The sequence below is a fragment of the Anomaloglossus baeobatrachus genome, chromosome 2 (assembly GCF_048569485.1).
Source record: "Anomaloglossus baeobatrachus isolate aAnoBae1 chromosome 2, aAnoBae1.hap1, whole genome shotgun sequence".
Taxonomy (NCBI): Eukaryota; Metazoa; Chordata; class Amphibia; order Anura; family Aromobatidae; genus Anomaloglossus; species Anomaloglossus baeobatrachus.
Genome location: NC_134354.1, coordinates 88,233,919 through 88,249,956, shown reverse-complemented (window position 1 = coordinate 88,249,956; position 16,038 = coordinate 88,233,919). Strand labels below are relative to the sequence as shown.

Genomic DNA, 16,038 nt, shown 5'->3' with positions numbered 1-16,038 from the left:
TGTTTCTTCTTGCTAGACTACCTGATTAAGAAACTGTGTCCATGACGGGGTTTCTACAGTGCAACAGTCAACAATACAAGTCAAATCTGGGAACAGAGACCTGGGAATTCCTTAGGAAGGCCAGATCCCTGTATAGAGATTAAAGGATATATACAGTATATCATAAAAGTGAAAACACCCTCACATTTTTGTAAATATGTTATTTAAAGTTGATCGAACGGCCAATAATCCGGGGCCGGCGGATCACTGACAGATATAAAAAAGAATCCGATCCGTTCCGGAATCCGGTGCCAATATAAGTCAATGGGGACCGGAATCCGGAGGGTTAAAATGTTTGTGGATCGGCTAGGGGGCTAGGAGCGAGCGCGGCATACTCACCGAGGCGCTGTCATGGCGGCACACTCCTTCCGGGTCACGCTGTTACATTCCGGAGCCGACAATTCAATATTCATGGTTTCCCCGCCCACCGGCTCGCGTTGGTTGCAGCTAGACACGCCCCCACCCTGAGTGGCAGTGTGTCAGCTAACTGCAACCAATCACAGGCGCCAGGACGGCCGGTGGGCGGGGAAAGCAGTGCACTGTCGGTCACGGTGGTAAACACTCAGCAGCACAGCTATAGCGCGCTGCTGCAGCCCCAGCCGTCGCGCTGTATCTGTGCCCAGAGTCACACGTGCGAGGCTTTGCCGGGTGCTGCCATGGCAGACTCGTGTGAGCCCCTCGCATGTGTGATTCCGGTGAAAGTAAGAAAAAAAAACAAACACGTGCGGTCCCCCCTAATCTTCACATCCAGCCATGATAACGCCGGCTGGGGGCTGGTATATCCTCAGCCCGCAGCCGTCCGGTATGGTCGCATCTGTTAGATGCGACCATACCGGTGTGCGCTACTGGCTCTTCCCGCTGGCGTGATGCGATGCCAGTCGAGGTAATAGCAGGGGTTAGTAGCGGTGCACGGCTGCTGCTAAACCCTAGGTTTGTGTGATGGTACAGGCGTCTATCAGATACCTGCATCACACAAACCTGTAAATGACAGTAAATAAACACAGACACACAGAAAAATCCTTTATTTGAAATAAAGTACAAAACACTCCTCCTTCACCACTTTATTAAGCCCCAAAGAAACCCTGCAGCTCCGACCTAATCCACAGGCGAAGTCCCGCGGCGACACATACAACTCTGCTACATGTCAGAGTGAGCAGCTATAGAGCACTGCTGCCCGCTCTGAGTGCAGCGTAGTACTGAGCCGCAATAAGCGATGACCGCGGCAGAGACTGTCACAGGCTGGGGGCGCCAGGAACCAATCACAGCTGAGAGGACGGCCGGTGGGCGGGGAAAACACGGAAAGGTGTGTGATTGCGTGCACAGCACAGGAAATGAAAGCGCGACCTGGAAGCAGAGTGCCGCCATGACACCGAGTCTGGTAAGTATGAAACGCTCAATTATTTATTGGTTTTTTTTTTTCATTTTTATTACTTGCCGATTCCGGATCGTGCAGCCGGAATCCCGCGCCCGGGTCCAGCCCGGGGATAGCCCTGAAACCGCGCGGATCCGGACATTTACAGCCCGGGTCCGCTCAGCACTAGTTATTATATCTTTTCAAGGGACAACACTAAAGATATGACACTTTAATACAATGGAAAGTATTCAGTGTGCAACTTTTCTAACAGTGTAAATTTGGTGTGCCCTCTAAATATCTAAACACACAGCCATTAATGTCAAAACTGCTGGGCACAATAGCAGGCACATCCATAAATGAAAATGGCTAAATTTTCCCCAAAGTGTCAATACTTTATGTGGCCACCATTGTTTTCAAGCACTGCCTTAACTGTCTTGGGCATGGAGTTAAGTAGAGCTTCACTGGAGCCACTGGAATCATCTTCCATCCTCCATGATGACATCACGGAGCTGGTGGATGTCAGAGACCTTTACGCTCCTCCACTTTCCAGTTGAGGAGGTGTGACGCCCCTGGACTATCAGGTCATCACAGGGTACTGCACAAGCTGCCCTTCGTGCAATATTCCGACTCCCTCTTGGCTCTGGGTCCCTACTTAAGTGGTATTGCCTCCAACAGCAAATCAAATCCTAGAGACACCCTGCACCAAACCGACCTGACACACCAGTGGACGGCTTGAGTGGAATAGAATCGCCCATCTGGGGAGTCAGGGAGGGGAGGGGAGGTGAGAAGTGTAGAATGTCGAGTCTGGCTGTGAGTGGAGAAGGAGTTGGAAGTAGCCCTCGAGCTCAGAGGAGCTCAGAGGAAGTCAGGAGTGGTGACTCCTGAAGTAACTGCCTAGGTTGCAGACGGTGGTGTGGGCCTAGACGAGTCGGACCCCCGGTCGCAGGGGATTGTGATGAGGTGCTTGGACCTGTCGAGGAGGACGGCCAGCAGCCTAGCCCTATCACCGGTCCGGGACCAAAGGCATGACTGGGTACACGGACCCTAGGTCGGGGAGTAGCTTTAGGCAACCCAACACTTCACCTGAGGAGAACGGAGCCTTTACGATCCATTTCCACCCGCTCCAGAATCGGGGCATTAGCGCAACGAGGGGGGAGAGGACTTTCCAACCAAAATGGTCCAGAAAATCCCAAGCGTGAGCCCTGAGAGCAAGCTCCCATACTTAGCCATAGTAAGGGGCGGGGCCCGGCTAGTTCCATGCTACTGGGCCATCAAATTGAAGTCAAACTAACTGCCAGGAGGCAGGTCATGGATCACCAGGAAGCACCACTTGGGGCCGGACCCGGACGAGCTCCCCTCAGCGGCAGCTGTACCCAGAGACTTGGTTTACCCGGTTGTCAGTGTCTACCTATGAACTGAGTGAGTATGAGAGTGACCCCTGTATCCTCATGGCACCTCCTCACCGAGTCCCAGGGCACCCCCTACCCATGGAGGGTTACAAAACCCCCGGGTACTCCCAACGGCATCGGTCGTACTCCAAATTACCACACACCACGGGTGGCGTCACGAACTATAACTCCCCTGTAAATACCCCCTTTTCATTCGAGTGGCTGCATGACCCCCGTGTCCGGAGACCCTCGAGCCATAGCGAACCCGGATCCGAGCAGCTCGGCTGCTTCCACAACAATGGAGCAACAATTCCTTTTTTTCAGATCCTCAGAGAACTCTTTGCCGTCAGGTGCCATGTTGAACTTCCAATGACCAGTATAAGGCTAGTTTCACACTTGCATTGGACGGATGCGTTGCATATAGTGGCACAACGCATGCTACAGATCGTACAAAATAACGCAATCCGTTGTAGTTTTTTTTCCTTGACTTTACACATCTGAGCATGCGCAGTTGTGTAAAGACAGCTGCGTTAACGGAATCCGTCAAATGACGCATTCTAACGGAATCCGCCACCATAGGCGTCCATTATAATAACAACGGACGCCTAACAGATTCCTGCAGGTTGCGTTTTTTTGACACTCCGCCAAGCGCAGAAAAACGTTACATGCTGCGTTCCATCCGCCCGGGTGCAGCGTCAAAATAACGACGCTGCGTCGTCCAGCGGATGCAACGCAGACACTTGCGTTACAGTGCGTCGTCCATACAAGTCTATGGAGAATAGCGCACTGCGTTAACAGACTGCGCTATTCTCCATAGTGACGGAATGCGCTGAACTCAACTGTGAAACTAGCCTAAGAGAGTGTGTGAGCGATTAAAAGCAAATGTAACACACCTGCTCCCCTATCACACCTGAGAGCTTGTAACACTAATGTGTCACATAACACCAGGGATGAAAAATAGCTAATTGGGCACAATTTGGGCATTTGCACTTAGCAGTGTATTCACTGTTGTTGCCACCAGTTTTGACATTATCTGTGTGCTGAGTTACTTAGAGGACACCAAATTTACACTGTTCTACAAGCTGTACACTGACTACTGTACATTGTATCAAAGTGTCAGATCTACAGTGTTGTCCCATGAAAAGATAAAATATTTACAATAATGTGAGGGGTGTACTCACTTGTATTGCATACTCTACCATGGAATCCCTTAGGTTTCTCAACCTGGATTATTCCGTGCCAGTTGGATTGCGAATTTGTGGATTTTCCAAATAGACACTCAGTTGACATAGTATCAGCAGGGGTGAGGCATACCTGCTAACATTTTAACAGACCCCACCATAAACACCCAGAAAGTCATGTGGACTCGTGGACCTTGCCCTTTTCTTGCATTTTGGCACAATCCTCACCCCCAGCAGTTATTACAAATCCACAAGATAAAATACAGTTTCCTATGGTAAAGAATTGCAATGTATCTGTAAAAATTGAATACCATTGGTCCGAGGGCTTTCCACTTTTTTATACACAGCACTTGGTCAGATAATACGGTTGTGTGAACTTGGCCGTAAAGTGACAGTGCACCTACTTTATATAGGAAAAGTAATAGAATTTTTTATTACCTTTCTTTTTGTAGGTGAAGGAATGCATCTTAAGCAAACCAGGAGAAGAGAAAGTAGAGAAAACAGAAAAAAAATCCAGAAAAAGGAAGAAGGTACAGCATTTAGCTTCTTAAAGTGAATCTGCTTAAGAAGGCGCTAATTGTGTGGTGTATGTAGGTAACTCATTGGAGATGGTGGCTGTAGGCCGGCAGGACATTATATTTTAGTCTATGCAGGGGATTTTGAGCCCTGATTCAGAAACACAAATCTGCTATAAATCATCGTAGAATTAAGAAATAGTTTTGCAGGAAAAGCTTCAAGATAGATGATGTTTTAATTATTTTAATATCTCTTTCTAAAGGCCCTGTCACAGACAGAGATAGATCTGCGGTAGATCTGTGGTTGCATTGAAATTGTGGACAATCAGTGCCAGGTTTGTGGCTGTGTACAAATGGAACAATATGTCCATAATTTCACTGCAACCACAGATCTGCCAAAGATTTATCTCTGTGTGTGACGGGGCCTTAAGCCTAGGAGTCCATTGGGCGTGCGGTCCTACTTGGTAATTAACAGCTATCTATATGTGCAGTCATACAGAAAGGCTGTCAGTTACTAAATAGAGACTCCAACTGGACATCTGGGCTTAGAAGGAGTTGAAACCATTAAAAATCAAATTTTGCTTTGTTTTATGCTGCTTGCTCATCAGACATCATCCTTGATGTGCCAGAGTGCCTTTGTAAATCACTTTTAATAATATTTTTGCTGTAAACCTATTGGTGCAGTGTCTTCATAGCTAAAGTTGAGTATCTACGTGTTGTCAGTTGTAGCCTTCTCTCTTTGTTGGGTAGAAACCGACTTCAGAAATTGGAAAGTTCATATCAAAACATAGCTATATAAAGGTTTATACTAGGATTATTGGTTCATACAATTATGATGATCACATAACCATCAAAAGATTTGTTGAAGATAGTCAACAAGGTCTCTAAAATGTGTAGAGAAAGAAGATTTGAGAAGAATAAAACATGAAGTGACCGGAAGCCCATTATCCTATAGTGCTGACATACTCCAGCACTTCAGCCTCCTTGGAGGCCCAGAAGGAGAAGGTGTTGTAACGCCTGCCTGGATCCACAGACTCAGATGGGCTGTAATGGGGAGGCTAGAGGGAAGCCACTCACCAAGTAGGACCCCCAGAACCCTGAAACCCTTTAACCCCTATACAGGGATTTGGAATTACACAGGGAACTGGAGATCACTACCTGTGGAAGGCTGCAGTCCGATGAGAGTAGTAGTCAGGCAGGGTCAAACCAGGAATAGCGGAACAGGGACAGAATCGGCAGGCAGTGACGTAGTCAGCAAACGTAGCAGAAGTCAGATCCGGGTCGGGCAGCAAGGTACAAAAACAGTAGGCAGAAGAGTAGTCAAAACACGCAGAAGTCAACACCGGAATCACCAACAGAATAGGACGTAACAGGAGCCAGGAAAATCAGAACTATATCTGGCAGTAATCATGTGGCAGGAGGGGAAATAAGAAGGGTGTGGTGTCTTCCCATTGGCTGTAGCTGAACGCTGGCAACTTCAGCTGGAAGACACATGCCACCCACAGTCAGCCAGCGGTACTACAGATCCCAAGCTAACCCAGCCCAGTGGATGATCGGAGCCTGCGCCCACTGGTGCCGCTGGCGTCGACTTCTCTCCCATCACCAGCACCATCCACGGCAGGAACACGGCGTCGCCTGGCGATCGGAGCAGAAGTCGCTGGAGCAGACTCCGGCGGTGACGTAACAGGTGTTCAGTGCTCAGAGACATGGACATGGTGGAGGAGGCTGAAACCGATCACCATTGAACAAGACACAGAATCAAAATCAACTCTAAACCTACTGCCAGGTTTTAGAAGACACTTACTTCTGGTACAGGAGAAAGTCTGCATTCTTCAACAAAACTATGATTTTTATGCAGGACAATGTTCCATCTCATGCATCAAAGTGTTCACTACTTGACTGACAGTTAAGGCCATGAAGATAAAAGAATAATGACCTGGCTTCTTCCTTGCCAGACCTTAACCTTATTGAGAACTTGTGGGCCCTCTTTAAACAGGAAATTTACTATGAAGTAAAACAGTCACCTCTCTGAACACTGTCTGGGGGGTTGCAGTTGGTGGGGCCAAAAAGTTGATAATCAGCAGATGAAGAAACTGATAAAATCCTTCGCTGAAAGGCTTATGACTGATTGAAAAGAACGGCGGAAATATTGGTCATTGAACTTTTTTTAATGTATATGTCAGAAATGTATTACTGTACAGCTTGGGTTGTGTCGTTACTACTCTAACTTTACAGAAGAATATAAACAATTGAGATAGGAAAATGTAGTGTTCTTTATTGAGTTGCGTAATAATTCTGCACACTAATAATTGCTCAATAATTCTGCACACAGATATTCTGCTAAAAAAGACAAAATCTCACTGTTACTTTCTTAAATATTCAGGTTTATTAACTTTTTGGATTGACAGACAGCAGTGTACTTGTTCAGTAATAAAGTTAATCATCAAAATTACAAATTGCTTAATAATTGCCCTCTCTGTGTGTGTTTGTGTGTTTATAACTTTGAACCATTTTTGATTGACTTCTCTTACAAATGTTTTATTGCATGTCAGAAAACAATTACAGATGTTCTTGCAACATCTGCCCCAAAACCTGGAACCCCAGAAGATCTGCAGAATCTGATTGAGCAATACTACAAGAAGACCCGGTCAGTGATCGAGATGGAGGAGTTCAAGCTTCCAGGTATGTCCTTTCATACTCTAACTAAACAGTATTTTATGTATTTCCGGCTTCATTTTGAAGGTTATCATAAATGTCTGACACATGCCGATCCCACCTTTGGCATCCGCACCTATCCCCAGATTGGGGTCCGCTAACCCCCCTTTTTGGCTGGTGTCCAACCACCTGTGAGTGGAGCTCTGATGGCGCATGTGTTTGCGCTCTCCATTTATTGTTATGAGAGTACCAATTTTTCCAGAATTAAGACCTATTTATACCTGACATCTATGGCATATTTCCGAGCTTGTTGGTAGGTTCTCTAAACTGGGTTGGCAAATAGATGAATAGCCATGTGTAAATGTCCAGTCCAATATGAAAAATGGGGGAAAATAAGTATTTGACCCTCTGCCGTTTTTTGCCAGTTTTCCCACCTACAAAGAATGTAGAGGTCTGTAATTTTGTATTGTATGTACACTTCAACTGTGATTGACAGCTTTAAAAAAATCCAGAAAATCACATTGTATGATTTTTAAATAATTAATTTGCATTTTATTGCACGAAATAAGTATTTGATACAATAGAAAAACAACATAATATTTGATACAGAAACCTTTGTTTGCAGTTACAGAGGTCAGAAGTTTCCTGTATTTCATGACCAAATTTGCACACACTGCAGCAGGGGTTTTGACCCACTCCTCTATACAGATCTTCTCCAGATCTTTCAGGTTTCAGGACTGTCGCAGGGCAACATTGAGTTTCAGCTCCCTCCAAAGATTTTCTATTGGGTTCAGGTCTGGAGACTGGCTAGGCCACTCCAGGACCTTGAAATGCTTCCTATGGAGCCATTCTATAGTTGCCTTGGCTGTGTGTTTTGGGTCATTGTCATAATGGAAGACTCAGCCACGAACCATCGTCAGTGCTTTTACAGAGGGGATGAGGTTATTGGCCAAAATCTCATGACACATGACCCCATCCATCGTTCCTTCAATATGGTACAGTCATCCTGCGCCCTTTGCAGAAAAGCACCCCCAAAGTATTATGTTTCCACCCTCATGCTTCACGGATGATATGGTGCTCTTGGAGTTGTACTCATCCTTTTCGTCTTCCTCCAAACACGGCGAGTAGAGTTGATACTAAAAAGTTCTCTTTTGGTCTCATCTGACCACATGACCTTCTCCCATGCCTCCTCTGTGTCATCCAGATGGTCTTTGGCGAACGTCAAACTCAGCTCTCTTGAGGTCAGTGACCATGTCCTCCCTTGTTGTTCTGGGCTGATTCCTGACCAAAGCCCACGTCATTTTTTTGGAGGGCAAAAAACTCCTGCATACAGTCCTGGATAGAGTATGCTGAGCCTTGTAGTACTGAAGCTGCTGTCTGCTCTCCTGCATACACTAGTGAATGAAGCATGCTGAGCCTTGTCGTTTTGCAGCTGCTGCCTGCTCTCCTCCATACAGACAGACAGCAGCTGCAGAACTACAAGGCTCAGCATACTCCATCCAGGACTGTATGCAGGAGTTTTTTGGCCCCAAAAAAAATTGTGGGCTTCACCATGTTTTTGTATGCTAGCCAGGTACAGCAGGCAGCTACGTGCTGCCCCCAACCCCCAGCTGCCTACTTGTACCCGGCTGGGAACCAAAAATATAGGGAAGCCCTTTTTTTTTTTTAATTTCATGAATTTCATGAAATAATTAAAAAAAAAAAAATGACGTGGGCTTCGCCCAATTTTTGTGTCCAGCCAGGTACAACTAGGCAGCTGGGGATTGGAATCCGCAGCTCAGGGTGCCCAAGCTTTCTGGGCACCCATGCTGCGAATTGCAGTCCGCAGCCGCCCCAGAAAATGGCGCTTTCATAGGAGCGCCATCTTCTGGCGCTGTATCCAACTCTTCCAGCTGCCTGGTGATGGGTGGCTCGCTGAGTAATAATGGGGTTAGGGCTAGCTGTATATTATCAACTGGCCCTAAGCCCGAAATTCATGGTGTCACGCTAATATTAGACATGGCCACCATGAATTTCTAGTACAGATAAAAAAACACAACACACAAAAATATTTTTATTAGAAATAAAACACAACACAATTAGTGACTCCATCTTTATTGAAATAAAGAACCCCCATCCACAGTAATCCTGGGTCAAGGGTCCCGCACCGTCCTATCCGGATCCAATATCATCTGATCGGTTTGCTGGAAGGCAAAGCGATCAGATGATGTGTCAGGTTCAGGGGCCCGAATCACATGACACAGCAGCTGATTGTATAAACGGCTTTTATACAATCAGCTGATGCATCAGTGCAAAAAAAAAAAACAAAACTACACACTTCAGTTCTCCTGTCCGACAGCATCAGCTGATAGCTTAGCCGCCCGGGCTGTAAAAAGCTGGCCACACCACTCGACTTATAGTGTCAGCTGATTCCGCAGGTGACCGCATCAGCTGATCATCGCCAGGTCTGAGAAAGAGAGAGAGGAGAGAGAGAGGGAAAAAGAGAGAAAGGAGAGAGAAAGAGAGAAGAGAGAGAAAGAGGGAGAGAGGAGAGAAGAGAGAGAGGAGAGAGAGAAGAGAGAGCGAAAGTGAGAGGGAAAAAGAGAAAAAGAAAGACTGAGAAAAAAAAGAGAGAAAAAGAGAGAGAGGAGGGAGAGAGAGAGAAAGAGAGAGAAAAAGAGAGAGAAAGAGAGAGAGGGAAAAAGAGAGACTGAGAAAAAGAGAGAGAGAAAAAGAGAGAGGGAGGGAGAGAGAGAGAGGAGAGAGAGAGAGAAAAAGAGAGAGAAAAAGAGAGAGAGGAGAGAGAGAGAAATACAGAGGGAGAAGAGAGAGAGAGAAGAGAGAGCAATGCGGCCTCATTCCATGAACTGCTCTGATTTTAGAGGTGTGGTGTCCCGCGGCTCACAGCTGATGTCCGGCTCCTCCCCTCAGTGCATAATTAAATTAAATTTATAATTATAAATATATAATAATTATAATTAAAAATTTTAAAAAAAATTAATTCTTTACCGGGAGCGGGACTAGAATTCGTAAAGTTATGCTTCTTAAGTGAGCGCTCTATCCACTGAGCTACTGCCTCTAATGATAAAGATAGGCAGATTTAGTAATCTTGACATCTGCAATGCAGAGTGAAGTCTCTGGTGACAGCACGATTCACTGCATTGCTACGTGGAGAGGACACAGCGCGATCGTGTTCTACGGTGCTGCTGCATCTTCATGTAGCAGAGCTGACAGTGTCGTGTGGATTACGTCGAACCTTGATGTGTATTTGGAGATTAATAAACTGGTAAAAGAGGGTGTTTTTTTGTCTTTTATTCCAAATAAAGGATTTTTCGCTGTGTGTTTATTTACTTTCACTTACAGTTTAATCATGGAAAGTATCTTGGGGAGACGCCTGGCATGATTAAACTCATTATTACCCCGATTGCCACCGCACCAGGTCAATTCGGGATGAGCTGGGTGGAGTCCCGGGACTGTCGCATCTAATGGATGCGGCAATTCCGGGCCGGCTGCTGGGTGATATTGTTAGTCTGGAGGGCTCCCTATACCGTGGCGCTCCCCATCCTGACAATACCAGCCTCCAGCCGTGTGGTTGTATCCTGGCTGGTATCAAATATGGGGGGAACCGCATTATTTATTTATTTTTTTTTATTTATTTATTTATTTTACTGCACGATATAGACCCGCCCGCCGTCGGCTGTGATTGGTTGCAGTGAGACAGATGTCACTCAGCGTGGGGACGTGTCTGACTGCAACTAATCATGGGCGCCGGTGGGCGGGGAAAGCATGCAATACCTGATTGCATAATGAAGCTGCAGCCATTTTCTAAAGAGGAAAAGATGCCGCAGATTTGTGACAGCCGTGCAGCGAGACGCCCATGATCGGTGAGTAGGAAAGGGAGAGGGATTGTGCTGGGGACGCAGGACGCATGCAAATAGCAACGTGTGCACATAACCTTACTGTGAAAAGCCACGTTTTTGTTGATCGATCCGTTCTCGAACGTAACTCGAACTGTCGAGCTTTTAGCAAAAAGATCGAGTTCGAGCTCGAACACCCCCCAAAATCACTCGAACAGGAAATTGGCGAACATCGAACATCGCTCAACTCTACTCATGAGTCTCCTTCTGTAGCATTTAATTTTATTCAAATTTTGATGGATTGTTCACTCTGACATTGATGCACCTTTGCAGGCTCAGGACAGCTTGAATTTCTTTGGAACTTGATTGGGGCTACTTATCCACCATCCAGACTATCGTGCGTTACAACTTTTCATCAGTTTTGCAAAATCGTTTCTTTTCTCATCCAGAAAAGTAGGATGATTGTTTTCTTACATTTTATCCGTGTGCTGACGTATACAATCCGTTTTATTTACTCAGCAGCTGTTAATCTTTTACAGGACCATTTACCATTTCCCATCTTACAGAATTGTAATGTATCCCTAAAAATTGCATGCCAAACTGATGTTGTGTACGGCATCCAATTATTTTCTCACACTGTACTGATTTGAAAGTCAAAGTGTTGCATGCTGCGAAAAAAACTGCAGACCTCCACAGCCTCATCGAATAACATTGGTCGGAGTGCAATCCCTTTTTAGTTGGGTTGCTTTTGTCCAATTTATACGCTCGTGTTAGCGAACCTTTATAGTGAAATTTAGCACAGCGTTTATAAGCTGAGCCTGTTACTTTCATCTCTTCCCTGCTCCTAAAAAGGTAATTACATGAACTATTCTTCATGTTATCACCCCTTTTACTAGTCAGGGAAGATCGGTGCTCACTGAGGCAGGAGAAGATGAGCGCCGCTCAGCTCCATTACGCAGATGTTTGCTGCCATCTGAATCCCTTTTGGCGTGTTAGATTTTGATACATGCTGTGAAGGAAAACTCAAGGAAGTAAAAGCATAAATGGCATGGATACATGTGTGTCTTGAGCTTTGGGTGTTGGGCATCTCGGGCTCTTTTGGCCTCGATTTTTAACCATGAACTTAAATTATGTGTCTTTAACAAATTTTTGGAATATGGTGCAAAATTAGATGGAGGTGCCCCTGAGGGTAGATAATGGGTGATATATTTTGTTTTATTATTTAGGTTTTTATTTGCGTATTACTGGAATGTGGGAATTGTTCTGAAGCTCTTGGTAGTATAAAGCTGCGTGCCCATGATCATGGTGCACAGCGATTAGGATGTAGTGTGTTATCGCTGAGTTGTACAGTACAAGCACAGTGGATGGCATTTATAGAAATCCCATGCCCACTCTGCTTTTTTTTCCTGCAGCATAAACTAACATGCGGTGCAGCTGCCTGAGCTGCAGCATGTCAATTTATGGCTCTGGAGGTGCGAGTGTTCTCCGCAGGGACAGGAGGGAGAAAAACCGCAGCGGCCTGAACCCTGATCGTGGGCACGGGCACCTGCGGTCTCCTGTCGAGAGCACTTGCACAGGAGAGGACATGCTGCATCTAAGACACAGCATGTCTGGATCGTGGGCACGTACCTTAAGGGTTAAAGGAATTGTACAGGGTTAGAAAAGCATAGCTGTTTTCTGTCAGAAACAGTGCCACACCTGACCATGGGCTGTGTCTGGTATTGTAGCTCATACCCATTGAAGTGAATGCAGTTGAGTTGTAATAATGCGCACCACCCATAGTGAGAACTGTCGCTGTTTCTACTTTTTTTTTAATCCTTGACAACCCCTTTAAAGATGCAGCCATAGTGCCCCTTGTTCTTGGTGATCATAGCCCCATATGTGATTCAGTGATGGCAGCCTGGACACTTGCAGATTATATATATGTGGTCTGACCATCTGACAACCACAGTCTTGTGGCATTTGGGATCTTTTCTGCTAGAGATTTCATATAAACTCAAAAATTCCCTGTAAATAGTAACTTTCCGTATGTGTCTGTAAATCATCCCTCACTAGACCTCATAGTGTCTCTAAGGTCTATCCTGTTGGCTTGCCAGTAACCTCAGCCATTGCATTGCTTGCTAATGAGTTGATGGGGTTTATTTTCACGCATAAATGCTCGTTATTAATGGCGGCCTCCATCCTGTGCAGGTCATGGGTGCCCTTTAAGAAAAGTCCTGACTGATTGATGTCTTCTCTGGGCCTAAACTTCATCCACAGAATCAAAAACCACAGGGAAGGTTAAATAAAAATTGCTCACTTTTGGAAACCGCAGAGATTTCAGTGTGTGGTTGGGATGTAAGTATAGGCTTCTCGAGTCCGGCTCTTGTTTGCTTGCACTTTATTTGAACCATTGTGAGAAACCCAAGGCCCAGGCTTTGGAGCTTGTGATTATTATAAGTGTTGTAGGATATTTCCAGCAATAATCTCCCTGTGTTATATGATATTTCATGTATGGGCAAGAGCTGTCTTCCCTTCTCAAGAAAATGAAAGGTTTCTTATTCCATACCTGTTTATTTTTAGCCACGCTCCTTAGGGAAAAGCTGATTTATTCATTAGTGGGGTTGTTTGCCCTTGCAGTGACCTAGTTTTCTTGGCCTTGTATCGGTGGTATGATGGCCCCACAGGCCATTGTCTCCTAGTAGTCACTATTCATTATATAGTCTTGTTATGGCCTCAGAAATGTATGTGTTTATTACTAGCATGCGAAAACAGGTCAGCCAGGACCCTCTGACATCCGGTACCCTCTGCTCTAATTCCCTGGTACCATTTCCTCTGATACCCCGGTATCCTCTCCTCTGATACCCCGGTGTCCTCTGCTCTGACACCTCGGTACCCTCTCCTCTGATACCCTGGTACCCTCTCCTCTGATACCCCGGTATCCTCTCCTCTGATACCCTGGTACCCTCTCCTCTGATACCCCGTTACCCTCTCCTCTGATACCCCGGTACCCTCTCCTCTGATACCCCGGTACCCTCTCCTCTGATACCTCTGTACCCTCTGCGCTGGCACCCGGTAACCCTTTGCTCTGACACCCCGCTACCCTTTGCTCTGACACCCCGGTACCCTCTGCTTTGACACCCCGGTCTCTCTGCTCTGGCACCCAGGCCCCTCTGCTCTGCCACACAATACTGTCTGCTCTGCTACCTGTACCGTTGGCTCCGACGCCCAGGATCGTCTGCCAACCAGAGCTCTATGCTGGGACACTCCGGACCCCCTGCTCTGCCACCTAATATGGTCTTCTCTGCTACCCAGGCCCTCTACTTTGCCACTACGGTCCCTCTGCTTTGACACCCCAGACCCTTTTGCTCTGCCAACCAGGCCTCTCTGCTCCTCCACCCAATACCATGTACTTTGCTACCCGGACCATGTGCACTGCTAACTGGAGCGTCTGCTCTGCCCTCTAGGCCCCTCTGCTTTGCCACCCAATACAGTCTGCTCTGACACCCAGGTCCCTCCTTGAGTCTAGTTGTAAATCACAAGTGTGTCTACACAACAAAGTGATTTGCACAGAATTAGTTCTCATCAAGTTTGTGAATCACTTTGTGTCGATTGCACTCTTGTCCAAATATCAGACATATCTATAGGCCTCTATCCATATTGGTGTATGCCAAAATATATCTTTCCAGTGCAGAAGGATATAGTGAAAAAAATTACGCAAACCTATAACCATGCAGTATGCGTTATTTACAATGTGAGACAACTGGCATCGTATGCCACGCCAAACAGTGATTACATTGGGATATGTTGGAAAATACCCCCTGCATAGCCCTCTGATGTAATGCTATGGCGCTGCATGAACTGAGGAAAGGTGCCAGGACAATTTTACCGAGCAGACAAGTGGTGTGAATGTGAAGATGGTAAGAATACTACATTTAGTTTAGGAAATATTCCTGAATCTGTAATCCACTGTTACTTGTTCCTGTTGTTTAGATGATTTATTTCATGATAATATATATATACAGTATATATATATATATATATATATATATATATATATATATATATATGTGTATATATATATATATAATTTTTTTTTTTTCATTTATTTATTTATTTTTAACATTTTTTTTTCTTCCATTCTTAGATAATTGTTTTGCAAAAGAAAACGACCTCACCCATACCTTATCATCTTACCTGAGGGAGAGTAAGTATATGTTAAAGTGCAGGGGGAACCACAGCAATTCTTCCGTATTGAGTGCTCACAAACACTGCTATTTTAAAACCATAAAATGATATATACTGTGTGTAGTGTATAATATAACTAAACTATAGGCTTCATGATCCTTGTCTCGCCTAGCGTACAATTACATTATACATTACTGTTGGATCGATTAACTGCTGCCACCTAGTGGCCATTATGAGTATTGTTCCATCTACATCTTCTGGACATGTTGGATTTCACCTCCTATACATACCATTGTATTCTTTTTTTTATATACTTGCATTATACTGTGTCTGTTTAACCTAAAATTGCAATCAAAATTATTCATCCCTCATTGCAAATTTACTTTAATAGCAAAATTCTAAAAATTTTTGTTGTTTGCAATAAATCAAACAAGAAAAGATTAAATATCTCACACAAGTAATATGCCAAGTGGTTTCTGCAAATGTAACACAAAATGTCACTTTTACTGACTTCTGCAGGCTCAGAATAATGCGACTGCTTCATCACCAGCGTCTTTAGTACTTAGTAGAGCACTTGATGGCTGTTATTACCTGCTCCAAACATGATACATAGCCGGACACCGGCTTCTGGCAGATCCTGAGGAATCTTAGCCCATTCATGTTGGACATTGGCCTCCAGTTTGCTAATATTCTTCGGTTTGTGTGCTGCAACCAATTTCTTCAAATCCCCTCAGATATTTTCTGTGGTTCCAGTCACACAACTGTGATGACCACTGCAGAATCTTTTAGAACTGCTTCTGAAACCCACCCTTGGTAGACTTTGACATATGCCTGGGATCACTGTCTTGTTGTAAGGTCCAATAACTCTTATGCTTCAGCTTCCTCACACAAGATGTGACATTT

General features: G+C 45.2%; 1 protein-coding gene across 1 annotated transcript in view; it reads left to right on the top strand.

Moving 5' to 3' along the window:
* CMSS1 (cms1 ribosomal small subunit homolog) overlaps positions 1 to 16,038 on the top strand; it is a 410,349-nt gene that overhangs the window by 379,455 nt on the left and 14,856 nt on the right. Inside the window, exons 3-5 of the mRNA XM_075335148.1 lie at positions 4,415 to 4,492; positions 7,030 to 7,159; positions 15,095 to 15,154. Of these exons, the coding sequence (XP_075191263.1) occupies positions 4,415 to 4,492; positions 7,030 to 7,159; positions 15,095 to 15,154 (268 nt within the window). The remainder of the gene's footprint in view (positions 1 to 4,414; positions 4,493 to 7,029; positions 7,160 to 15,094; positions 15,155 to 16,038) is intronic.